This window comes from Nycticebus coucang, chromosome 12 (assembly GCF_027406575.1).
Source record: "Nycticebus coucang isolate mNycCou1 chromosome 12, mNycCou1.pri, whole genome shotgun sequence".
Lineage (NCBI taxonomy): Eukaryota > Metazoa > Chordata > Mammalia > Primates > Lorisidae > Nycticebus > Nycticebus coucang.
This window is the reverse complement of record NC_069791.1, coordinates 99,670,561-99,683,097: the sequence shown is the minus strand read 5'-3', so window position 1 is coordinate 99,683,097 and position 12,537 is coordinate 99,670,561. Positions and strand designations below refer to the sequence as shown.

The window sequence follows — 12,537 nt, the reverse complement described above, 5'->3', positions numbered from 1 at the left end:
GCACTGTCCCATCATTCTCCTCGGGCCATATCCTTTCCTGGGCATTCTCCAGTGCCACCAAAAGGCCTTCGTGGGTTTATTTCCCATTACCTAATAATCACACAAAGACTACTGGTTGTTTCTAACTTTATTACGTTATAAATATTTTGTATATAGGCTCGGCGCTTGTAGCTCTGCGGCTACGGCGTCAGCCACATACACTGGAGCTGATGGGTTTGAACCCATCCCGGACCTGCCAAACAACAATGACAATTATAACCAAAAAATAGCTGGGCGTTGCGAGGGGCGCCTGTAGTCCCAGCTACTTGGAAGGCTGAGACAAGAGAAGCTCTTAAACCCAAGAGTTGGAGGTTGCCGTGAGGTGTGACGTCACGGCACTCTACCGGGCAATGTAGTGAAACTCTGTCTCAAAAAAAGATTTATTTTGTATATAAATCTCTTATGTCAAAGTTGTTTGTTTTTTGTTTTTTTTTTTTGAGACAGAGTCCACTGCTTTGTTCAAGGCTGGAGTACAGTAGTACAGTGGTGTCATCACGGCTCACTACAGCCTCAAAATCCTGGGCTCAAGCTGTTGTCCTGCCTCAGCCTCCCAAGTAGCTGGGACTACAGGAGCCCGCCACTATGTCCGGCTGATTTTTTCTTTTCTCTCTCTCTCTCTTTTTTTTTTTTTTTTTTTTGAGACAGTCTCAAGATGTCACCCTTTGTAGAGTGCTGTGGCGTCACAGCTCCACAGCAACCTCAAACTCTTGGGCTTAAGTGATTCTCTTGCCTCAGCCTACCAAGTAGCTGGGACTACAGATGTCCACAACAACGCCTGGCTATTTTGGTTGCAGTTGTCATTGTTGTTTAACAGGACCAGGACAGGCTCAAACCCACCAGCCTGGGTGTATGTGGCCGGCGCCCTACTCACTGAGCTCTGGGCACGAGCCATGCAGGCATATATTTTTAAAAACTTTTAAAATCATAAATATCTTTATTATTATGAAAAAGCAATGAAAATTAAAAAATGCAAAATATAAAGAGCTATATTCTCTTTGTTATCTGGAAAATTTATCTTGGCTTTCTCCATGGTTATATAGAACAGGAATAAACACTCTAAATTCATTGACACCTTAAACAACCTAATTCTTCCTTACAGGTCCAAAGGAATTGGTGTTATTCTGCTTGGGGAAGATCCATATTCACCTGGGCATATATGTCAAAGAAGTATTTAAAAATGCTTTCTCAATCATAGAAGCATTGAACAAAGGGCAAATGTCATAACAATCTCAATTAAGGTTTCACTTACACTGTAAGACACCCACGTCACTCTAAAGGTAAATTAAAAATCTGTTTAGAGCCTTGGTGTATGCCATACCTTTTGGGGGCAAGACACGGTTGTAAGAGGGACTTTACTTAACAAATGCAATCAGTGTAACCTGGTTTCTTGTATCCTCAATGAATCCCCAAGAATAAAAAAATAAAAAATCTATTTAGAAAATAAAATAAAAAAAAAACTTTTAAAATATTTTGCCAAATTGTCCCTAAGGAAAGCATAAGCTTGGGATCCGAGGCCTAGGTTCAAATCCCTGCTGTCATTTGCTAGCTGTGTGACTTGAGGGATTAATTACTTCCCAGTCCATGCCTATTTCTGTCCATGCCTGTTTCTACCTGTGCCTGTTTCTGCCTGTGATAATAGGGGTAAAAACAGTTCTCACATCATAGAGTCATGAGAATTCAGAGTACTGCTATGTGGGCTGGTAAGTCTTGGGTTTTAAAATTTATATTCCTAGGCTGGGTGTGGTGGCTCACGCCTGTAATCCTAGCACTCTGGGAGGCCAAGGTGGGTGGATTCCCTGAGCTCACGGGTTCAAGACCAGCCTGAGCTAGAGCAAGACCTCATCTCTAAAAAAATAGCTGGATGTTGTGGCGGGTGTCTGTAGTTCCAGCTACTTGGGAGACTGAGGCAAGAGAATCACTTAAGCCCAAGTGTTTGAGGTTGCTATGAGCTGTGACGCCACAGCACTCTATCCAGGGTGACAAAGTGAGACTCTTGTCTCAAAAAAAATTTTTTTATATTCCTCAGTCCAGCAATATTCAAACTGTTTGGTCTCAGAATCCCTTTACACTCTTTATTTTTATTATAATTTTTATTCTGAGACAAGGATCTTTCTCTGTCGCCCCAGGTAGAGTACAGTGGTACTTTTCACTGCATGAGCCACTGCACCCCCTGCTTTACACTTTTTTTTTTTTTTTTTGCAGTTTTTGGCCAGGGCTGGGTTTGAACCCACCACCTCTGGCATATGGGGCCAGCGCCCTACTCCGTTGAGCCACAGGCGCTGCCCTGCACTCTTAATTATTGAATAGCTCAAAGAGATTCTGGTTATGTGAGTTACATACCATTTACTATATAGAAATTCAAACCGAGAAATTCAGGCCATGTACGGTGGTTCAGGCCTATACTCCCAGCACTCTGGGAAGCTGAGGTGGGAGGATTCCTTGAGCCCAGGAATTTGACACCAGCCTGAGCAGAGTAAGATCTTGTCTCTACTAAAAATAGAAAAATTAATGGGACATTATGGCATGTGCCTGTAATCCCAGCTACTCAAGAGGCTATGAGCCCAGGAATTTGAGGTTGCAGTGAGCTATTATGATGCCACTGCACTCTACTCAGGTGACGGAATGAGATGGTTCACCCAAAAAGTATTTATTAAAAATAGCAGTATAGGGCGGCGCCTGTGGCTCAGTTGGTAAGGCGCCGGCCCCATATACTGAGGGTGGCGGGTTCAAACCTGGCCCCGGCCAAACTGCAACAAAAAAATAGCTGGGCATTGTGGCGGGCGCCTGTAGTCCCAGCTACTCGGGAGGCTGAGGCAAGAGAATCGCTTAAGCCCAGGAGTTGGAGGTTGCTGTGAGCTGTGTGAGGCCACGGCACTCTACTGAGGGACATAAAGTGAGACTCTGTCTCTACAAAAAAAAAAAAAAAAAAAATAGCAGTATAAATTCACGCCTGTAATCCCAGCACTCTGGGAGGCCAAGGTGGGTGAATTGCCTGAGCCCACATGTTAGAGACCAGCCTGAGCCAGGGCAAGACCTTGTCTCTAAAAAATAGCCAGGTGTTGTGGCAGGTGCCTATAGTCGCAGCTACTTGGGAGGCTGAGACAAGAGAATCATTTGAGCCCAAGAGGTTGAGGTTGCTGTGAGCTATGACGTCACAGCACTCTACTGAGGGTGATAAAGTGAGACTGTCTCAAAAAAAAATAAATAGTAGTAATAAATCCACTGGATCACTATGTCTTCAAACCAGAAGAATCAGTGAACAGGAGGGTTTACACCTTTATTTTTTTAATTTTTAATTTTAATTTTTTGAGACAGAGTCTCACTATGTTGCCCTCAGTAGAGTGCTGTGGCGTCACAGCTCATAGCAATCTCTAGCTCTTGGGCTTAAGCGATTCTCTTGCCTCAGCCTCCCAAGTAGCTGGGACTACAAGCGCCTACCACAAAGCCTAGCTATTTTCTTGTTGTAATTGTCATTGTTGTTTGGCAGGCCTGGGTTGGGTTCAAACCCGCCAGCTCCTGTGTATGTAGCTGGTGCCCTAACTGCTGAGCTACAGGCTCCGAGCCAGGGTTCACACTTTTAAAAATTGCTTTAGTGTCTAGCTGATGAGACACATCAGGGTGGATTATCACAACTGCTCCTGTATTCACTCTTCTAGGAGAAGTTGTTTGCATTAAAGCACATGAAGAAAATTCAGCCTCGTGCAGGTAAATACCTGGAAAGGGATAAATATTTTTTTTGTGTGTGTGTGTTTTTTTTGGCCGGGGCTGGGTTTGAACCCGCCACCTCCGGCATATGGGACCGGCGCCCTACTCTTGAGCTACAGGCGCCGCCCTAGAAAGGGATAAATATTTTAATAACCTTTTTAGATGATTATGGATATTCTTCTCTGATACTACACAAAACTTAACAAGTGGAGGGTCTTAGGAGTTAGTTGCTATGTGGAATCTGAAATGGCATCAGTACAATTTTGGTATGGTATCACATTAGAATCCATTGGTTTATTTAGCACTTTGAAAGGATTTTTTTTTTTTTTGCAGTTTTTGGCCAGGGCTGGTTTTGAACCCGCCACCTCCGGCATATGGGGCCAGTGCCCTACTCCTTTGAGCCACAGGCGCCGCCCTGAAAGGATCTTTTATCTACATCTAGTTTGGTAACATCATGCATTGGTCTTTTAGAAAATATTAGTTGTAGTCTTTGACAGAATCAACACCAAAAAAAGTAAAAATAACAAAAAGAAAAAAATAGGGTGATGCTTGTGGCTCAGTGAGTAGGGTGCCAGCCCCATCTTCTGAGGGTGGCGGGTTCAAACCCGGCCCCGGCCATACTGCAACAATAACAAAAAATAGCTGGGTGTTGTGGCAGGCACCTGTAGTCCCAGCTACTTGAAAGGCTGAGGCAAGAGAATCGCCTAAGCCCAGGAGCTGGAGGTTGTTGTGAGCTGTGACACCACAGCACTCTACCTAATGCAACAAAGTGAGATTCTGTAAAAAAAAAAAAAAAAAAATATATATATATATAAAATATACAAAAAAAAAGAAAAAATAGAAAATATTTGCTTACTGACTAATGCACATCTTATGGATGTTGACATTTTATTACACAATATAAAAAAATGTAACATTCATGGCTAAGTGCCTGTAGCATAGTGGTTACGGCGCCAGCCACATACACCGAGGTTAGCAGGTTCAAGCCCAGCCTGGGCCTGCTAAACAGCAATGACAAATGCAACAAAAAAATAGCTGGGCATTATGGCAGGTGCCTGTAGTCCCAGCTACTTGGGAGGCTGAGGTAAGAGAATCACTTACGCCCGAGAGTTTGAGGTTGCTGTGAGCTGTGATGGCACAGCCCTCTATCAAGGGCGACATAGTGAGACTCTGTCTCAAAAATAAATAAATAAATAATGTAATATTTACTAACATCATCACCAATCATAGTTGAAAATCCTTAAATTACTGGGAAACCATGAAACAGTGGCAGATCCGAGTTTTCCAAAATTTTAATGTTTGCTTAAAAGTCACAATTTTATCATTGGCAACAAATATTGTCAATTGTTTACCTTGAAGAAACATACCACATTTTTTCACTTTTGCAAAAGTGTCTGCCAAATACCCACATCTGAAAAAAACACAGCTTGTCAGTCACTCTATCACATAAAAATATTGTTCCATGAAAAAAAAAATAGTGTTCCATGAAAAATGTAGCTACAGGTTGGTGCCTGTAGCTTACTGGTTAGGGCACTGGCCACATACACCAAGGCTGGTGAGTCTGAACCCTGCCTGTGCCTGCTAAACAACAATGACAACAACAACAAAATAGCTGGGCTTTGGGGTGGGCACCTGTAGTCCCAGCTACTTGGGAGGCTGAGGCAAAAGAATCGCTTAAGCCCAAGAGTTTGAGGTTGCTGTGAGCTGTGATGCCATGGCATTCTACCAAGGGCAACATAATAAGACTCTGTCTCAAAAAAAAAAGAAAAGAAAAATGTGGCTAGCTAACATTGCAATTCAAATTATTACACACATTCTTTCTCTAGAAACAATTGTATGCAATAGAGGTGCTTTATGTGTATTTCCTATTTCTCACTTCTAACAAAATACCAAGAAGCTATGAACTCCTGGCCAAGATTTAATAAAATTAATGATTTTGTATTGCCTCATCAACCAAGGACTTTCTTAAGTAAATGGCTTTCATGTGCTGCCAGCCTGTGGCTGTAAAGACACAGCACAATGGCTCGGCGCCTGTAGCTCAGCGGCTAAGGCCCAGCCACGAACACAGGAGCTGCCAGGTTTGAATCCCGCCCAGGGCCTGCCAAACAACAAGGACAATTACAACCAAAAAATAGCTGGGTGTTGTGGCGGGTGCCTATGGTCCTAGCTACTTGGGAGGCTAAGGCAAGAGAATAGCTTAAGCCCAAGATTTGAAAGTTGCTGTGAGGTGTGACTCTACAGCACTCTACCGACAGACATCTTGCAACTCAAAAAATAAAAAGAAGAACACAGTGCAACTTGGTATCATTGCTTTGATTCCTACTAGGAGATGCCATTGCTTTTTCATTATCGGTGCAAATGTCAACATGGTAGAAAATGCAATGAAAATAATCTCAGACCTCCTGAAAGGCTCTTGAGAACCCCCAGGTGTCACCAAACCACATTTGGAGAACTGCTGCCCTAGTTTCCTACTGGTGGTTAATCTTTTTCTTACTAATTTAAAAAGGCCTTTAAAATTGAATTTAGATTAACCCTAGCATTCCACATGTGATGAAAATATCATTATTTGCATTTGTGGGAGGGGGATGGGGAAATAAGGGTATGTGTTTATAAATGTGTCTTAGTCTGTTTGTGACGCTATAATAAAATACCACTGACTGGGTAATTTGCAAACAATACAAAGTTATTTCTTACAGTTCTGGAGGCTGGAGAGTCTATGATCAAGGTGCCAGCAGGTTTGATGTCTTGTGAGGGTTGTTCTCTGCCTCCAAGGTGGCACCTTGTTGCCTCTTCTCTGGAGGGGATGAAGGCAGAAAGGATGGAGGGAGCAAACCCACTTCCTCCAGCCCTTTTATAAGGTTACTAATCCAGTCCAGGAGGGCTCTGCTCTAAAGACAGACTTAGTCGGGTGGCGCCTGTGGCTCAGTCAGTAGGGCTCCGGCCCCATATACCGAGGGTGGTGGGTTCAAACCCAGCCCCGGCTGAACTGCAACCAAAAAATAGCCGGGCATTGTGGCGGGCACCTGTAGTCCCAGCTGCTCGGGAGGCTGAGGCAGGACAATCGCTGAAGCCCAAGTGTGAGTCCTGTGACATCATGGCATTCTACTGAAGGCGGTAAAGTGAGACTCTGTCTCTACAAAAGAAAAAAAAAAAAGACAGACTTAGTCACTCTTTTTTTTTTTTTTTTGAGACAGAGTCTCATTTTGTCTCCCTCGGTAGAGTGCCGTGGCCTCACAGCAACCTCAAACTCTTGGGCTCCAGTAATTCTCTTGCCTCAGCCTCCCTAGTAGCTGAGACTACAGGCGCTCACCACAAGGCCTGGCTATTTTTAGAGACTGGGTCTCACTCTTGCTCAGGCTGGTCTTGAACCTGTGAGCTCAGGCGGTCCACTCTCCTTGACCTCCCAGAGTGCTAGGATTACAAGCCACAGCGCCGGGCTTAGTCACCTCTTTAAAGCCCCCCTTCTTATTAATACTACTTATTAATCACACTGGGTGATTAAGTTTCAACTTGAATTTTGGGGGACACATTCAGACCACAGTATGATGTATACATTTATACAGTTAATAATGGTCTTTTCCAGTTTAGGTTGCTTTCTTTTAAAACAAAACTCTTGGTCAGGCTGGGTGGCTCGTGCCTGTAATCCTAGCACTCTGGGAGGCCAGGCAGGTGGATTGCTTGAGCTCAGGAGTTCGGGACCAGTCTGGGCAACAGCGAGATCCAGTCTCTAAAAATATCCAGGGGTTATGGCAGGCACCTGTACTCCCAGCTACTCAGGAGGCTGAGGCGAGAGAATCACTTGAGCCCAAGAGTTTAAGGTTGCTGTGAACTATGAGACCATGGCACGCTACCGAGGGAGACAAAGTGAGACTCTGTCTCAAAAAGCAAAAACAAACAAAAAAATGAAAAAAAAAAAAAACTGAGGGAATTCTCCCCATATTGATTTGGTAAATATTTGATATTTGCTAATTGCCTTTACATTATCCTAGTGGTTTGAAAATTCTACCTTTTGGGTGGCGCCTGTGGCTCGGTGAGCAGGGCGCCGGCCTCATATGCCGAAGGTGGTGGGTTCTAAACCCGGCCCCGGCCAAACTGCAACAAAAAAATAGCCGGGCGTTGTGGCGGGCGCCTGTAGTCCCAGCTACTCGGGAGGCTGAGGCAAGAGAATCGCGTAAGCCCAAGAGTTAGAGGTTGCTGTGAGCCGTGTGACACCACGGCACTTTACCGAGGGCGGTACAGTGAGAATCTGTCTCCACAAAAAAAAAAAAAAGAAAAAGAAAATTTTACCTTTTAGCCGGGCGCAGAGAGTGAATTGCCCTGAGCTCATAGGTACGAGACCAGCCTGCGCCGGTCCTTAAAGAGTCGCATGGGCGTCCGGCGAGAGTGGCAGGCGGGACCCAGACAGCTGGGTGTGAACCGCGCTCCCGGTCTACCTCACCGCCTGGGGACTGGGTAGGTGACCTCATCGCAAAGCTCGCGCGCGCCCCCTCGCGGCCTCCCTGAGCAGCACGCAGAAACTACGCGGGTGGGAAGCCTGCCTGGGACAGGGACTACCAGACCAGCTTTTACTGCTGACCAAGGAAAAGCACAGGGAGCGTTTACACAAGACTGAGCGGTGTTTTGGGTTCTTTGTTCATCTGACTTCCCTTCCCCCCATTCCCAGTGCCTCCTAATAATCAGAAGACCTCAGATTGGACAGAATACAGCCGCTGGACGCGCCCTGTGGACGCGTTCCTGTCTGTTCACTGAACGATGTAGTTTTATCACAATTTCTCTCCGTAGGACTATCCCTAAGTGACACGGATTTAGCCACAAGGCTTTCGTGAATTAGTTGTAAAAGCAAAACAAACATCTTTTCCGGTTGTGGGGCCGCGCGGTGAGGACGTTCACTCTAGGCCCGTAGCCATGCCGTCCAAGGGCCCGTTGCAGTCCGTGCAGGTCTTCGGACGCAAGAAAACTGCCACAGCCGTGGCGCACTGCAAACGAGGTAATGGCCTCATCAAGGTGAACGGGCGGCCCCTGGAGATGATTGAGCCGCGCACACTGCAGTACAAGCTACTGGAACCTGTTCTGCTTCTGGGCAAGGAGAGGTTTGCTGGTGTAGACATTCGTGTCCGTGTGAAAGGTGGTGGTCATGTGGCCCAAATATATGCTATCCGTCAGTCCATCTCCAAAGCCCTGGTGGCCTATTACCAGAAATATGTGGACGAGGCTTCCAAGAAGGAGATTAAAGACATCCTCATCCAATATGACCGGACTCTGCTTGTAGCTGACCCCCGTCGCTGTGAATCCAAAAAGTTTGGAGGCCCTGGTGCCCGAGCTCGCTACCAGAAATCTTACCGATAAAACCATCATGTGGGTTGGGGATCACCTGTACAATAAACAATGGTTGTAGGAAAAAAAAAAAAAAAAAAAAAAAAAAAAAGCAAAACAAACATAAAGTGGCCCAAATGCCCATTAAATGATGAATGGATTAACAAAATGTGGTACATCCCTACCTTGAGATATTATTCAGTCCTAATTGGGAAAAAGTACAGATATATGCTATAAGGCAGGTGAACCCTGAAAACATGCTAAGTGAAAGAAGCCAGTCATGAAAGGCTGTATATCGACAGATGGACAGTCAGCGGCCCCATCACCAGTGACCCAGACTCCAGGAGAAGGGGGTCGTGCCTGCAGATGGGAAGAGGAAGCAAGTCCCTCTTCTTCCACCCCTAGCCCCAGCATCCTCCTGGGACCCCAGCCTGGCCTGCCTACACCCCCCACCCCAAAAGATGTTTTTGCACTGGTTCGTTGAATATATGATGCAGAGGCCTAAAAACGAAAGAAAGAAAGGCTGTATATTGTATGCATCCATTTACACGAAATGTCTGGAATAGGCAAATCTGTAGACAGAAAGTAGACCAGTGGCTGCCAGGGTTGGGGGAGTTACTGCTAATGGGTACTGGTTTTTCTTTTTTGAAATGATAAAAACGTTTTGGAAATAGTGGTGATGGGGCGGCGCCTGTGGCTCAGTCGGTAAGGCGCCGACCCCACATACCGAGGGTGGCGGGTTCAAACCCGGCCCCGGCTGAACTGCAACCAAAAAATAGCTGGGCATGGTGGCGGGCTCCTGTCGTCCCAGCTACTCGGGAGGCTGAGGCAAGAGAATCGCTTAAGCCCAGGAGTTGGAAGTTGCTGTGAGCTGTGTGATGCCATGGCACTCTACCCGAAGGGCATCAAGTGACACTCTGTCTCTACAAAAAAAAGAAATAGTGGTGATGGCTGCACAACCTTGTGAATACACTAGAAGCCACAGCACGGTATACTCTAAAATGGTGAATTTTATGACATCTGAATTAAATTTCAATTAAAAGAGAAGTGAATGGCTAAGAAATCGGCAGGTGTATTTTTTTTTTTTTTTTGAGACAAAGTCTCAAACTGTCACCCTGGGTAGAGTGCTGTGGCATCATAGCTCACAACAATCTCCAACTCTTGGCTCAAGTGATCCTCTTGCTTCAGTTTTTTTTTTTTTTTTTTGTGATACTATAAAAGTTATTTATTCACTATACACAGAACATGTCCCTTATAAATGTACATGTAAATCACTAAAAAGTATAATCTGGTGAACATTTTCTCAATTACACAATGTACTAAATCAGTTGGGACAACAGCTGTCTGCCTCAAAATAATCTAATTATAGCACCCAGTGTCTCCTTGATATCTAATGCAAAGTTAAATACTTAATTTTGGGATTATTTCCTAATGTGTGTTTGATAAGGCAGTTAGCAGTTGCCTCAGTTTTCTATTTTTAGTAGAGATGGGGTCTTGCTTTTGCTGAGGCTGGTCTCAAACTCGTGAGTTCAAGCTATCCACTTGCCTCAATCTTCCCAAGTGCTAGGACTACAGGTGTGAGCCACTTCGCTCAGCCTGGCAGGTATATTAAAATTGCCCTCCACTATGCCTAGGTGAGTGGAACACATGACGCTATGGCACTCTACCGAGGGTGAAAAGTGAGACTCTGTCTCTAAAAAAAAATAAATAAAAAATAAAATAATAATAACAAGAAGAAATAAATAAAATAAAATAAAAATTTTTTAAAATTTAAAAATTAGCCTGAGAGGCTGAAACAGGAGGACTATTGAGCCTAGGAGTTTGAGGCTGCTGTGAGCTAGGCTGATAGCACAGCACAGAGACCTCGGGATACTCTGTCTCAGTCACAGAGGTACACCCAGCCCTGCCCTTCCTAGGCCTGGGTCTCCTGCCACCCTCAGCCCAGTCTTGGCCTCCATCTCCTGTCCATCCCCACCTGTAGGGACTTGTGTCCCCTTTCTTTCTTTCTTTCTGTTTTTTTGCAGATAATTAAATTTTATTACTATTTCACCTCATTTCTTTAAAGAAACAATAAAATATTGCTAGCAGGCTGGGCTCAGTGGCTCACACCTGTAATCCTAGCACTCTGTGAGGCTGAGGCAAGTGGATTGCTTGAGCTCACGAGTTCAAGACCAACCTGAGCAAGAGTGAGAACCTGTCTCTCTAAAAATAGAAAAACTGGGCGGCGCCCATAGCTCAGTGGGTCGGTGGCCAGCCACATATACTGAGGCTAGCGGGTTTGAATTCAGCGGGGCCAGCTAAAACGACAATGACAATGGCAACAAAAAAATAGCTGAGCATTGTGGCGGGTGTCTGTAGTTCCAGCTACTTGGGAGGCTGAGGCGAGAGAATTGCTTAAACCCAAAAGTTTGAGGTTGCTGTGAGCTGTAACGCTACAGCACTCTACCTAGGGCGACAGCTTGAGACTGTCTCAAAAAATAAATAAATAAAAATAAAAATAGAAAAACTGAGGCAAGAGGGATTGCATGAGTCCGAGTTGGTGGTTGCTGTGAGCTATGACACCATAGTACTCTACCAGGGGCGACAGCTTGAACTCTGTCGCAAAAAAAAAAAAAATTTCCTAATAGTTTTTTTTGTTTAAATTTATTATTATTATTATTATTTTTTTTTTTTTTGTAGAGACAGAGTCTCACCCTATGGCCCTCCGTAGAGTGCCGTGGCCTCACACAGCTCACAGCAACCTCCAACTCCTGGGCTTAGGCGATTCTCTTGCCTCAGCCTCCCGAGTAGCTGGGACTACAGGCACCCGCCACAACGCCCGGCTATTTTTTGGTTGCAGTTTGGCCGGGGCTGGGTTTGAACCCGCCACCCTCGGTATATGGGGCCGGCGCCCTACCGACTGAGCCACAGGCGCCGCCCTATTATTTTTTTTTTTATTGTTTGGGATTCACTGAGGGTATAAGAAACCAGACCTAGCAGTTTAAAATGAAAAAAATCATCTTAAAGTTGTGGCAGTCTTTTTGTGCAATTTTATGGATTTTTTTTCCTTTGTTTTCATTTGTAACATGAGTTATTTGATTTTCCCTTAAGCCATGTGTTAAAAAAAAATCCTGTAGGCTCAGCGCCTATAGCTCAAATGGCTAAGGCGCCAGCCACATACACTGAAGCTGTCGGGTTCTAATCCAGCCTAAACCAACCAAACAACAATGACAACTATAACCAAAAAATAGCTGGGCATTGTGGCGGGCACCTGTAGTCCCGGCTACTTGGGAGGCTAAGGCAAGAGAATCGCTTAAGCCCAAGAATTTGAGGTTGCTGTGAGCTGTGACTCCACTGACACTCTACGGAGGGTGACAAAGTGAGACTCTGTCTCAAAAAAAAAAAAATCTGTAACTTCCTTCCTTCCTTTGCTTTATTTCAGAATATTACTGGGGTATACAAGTTTTGGTTACATAATTTGCTTTATACAGATTGAATAAA

At 44.8% G+C, this 12,537-nt stretch overlaps 1 protein-coding gene across 1 annotated transcript; it reads left to right on the top strand.

The window, feature by feature from the left end:
• The first annotated feature begins 8,591 nt into the window (after positions 1-8,591).
• On the top strand, positions 8,592-9,098 carry LOC128560809 (40S ribosomal protein S16). The gene has a single exon (XM_053554297.1). It carries the CDS (start codon positions 8,650-8,652, stop codon positions 9,088-9,090), a length of 441 nt encoding a protein of 146 aa, XP_053410272.1. The 5' UTR covers positions 8,592-8,649; the 3' UTR covers positions 9,091-9,098.
• Positions 9,099-12,537: the final 3,439 nt, after the last annotated feature.

What these genes read in the sequence shown, in the direction of transcription:
- LOC128560809 (XM_053554297.1), top strand. Translation starts at nt 8,650, where the DNA reads ATGCCGTCCAAGGGCCCGTTGCAGTCCGTGCAGGTCTTCGGACGCAAG.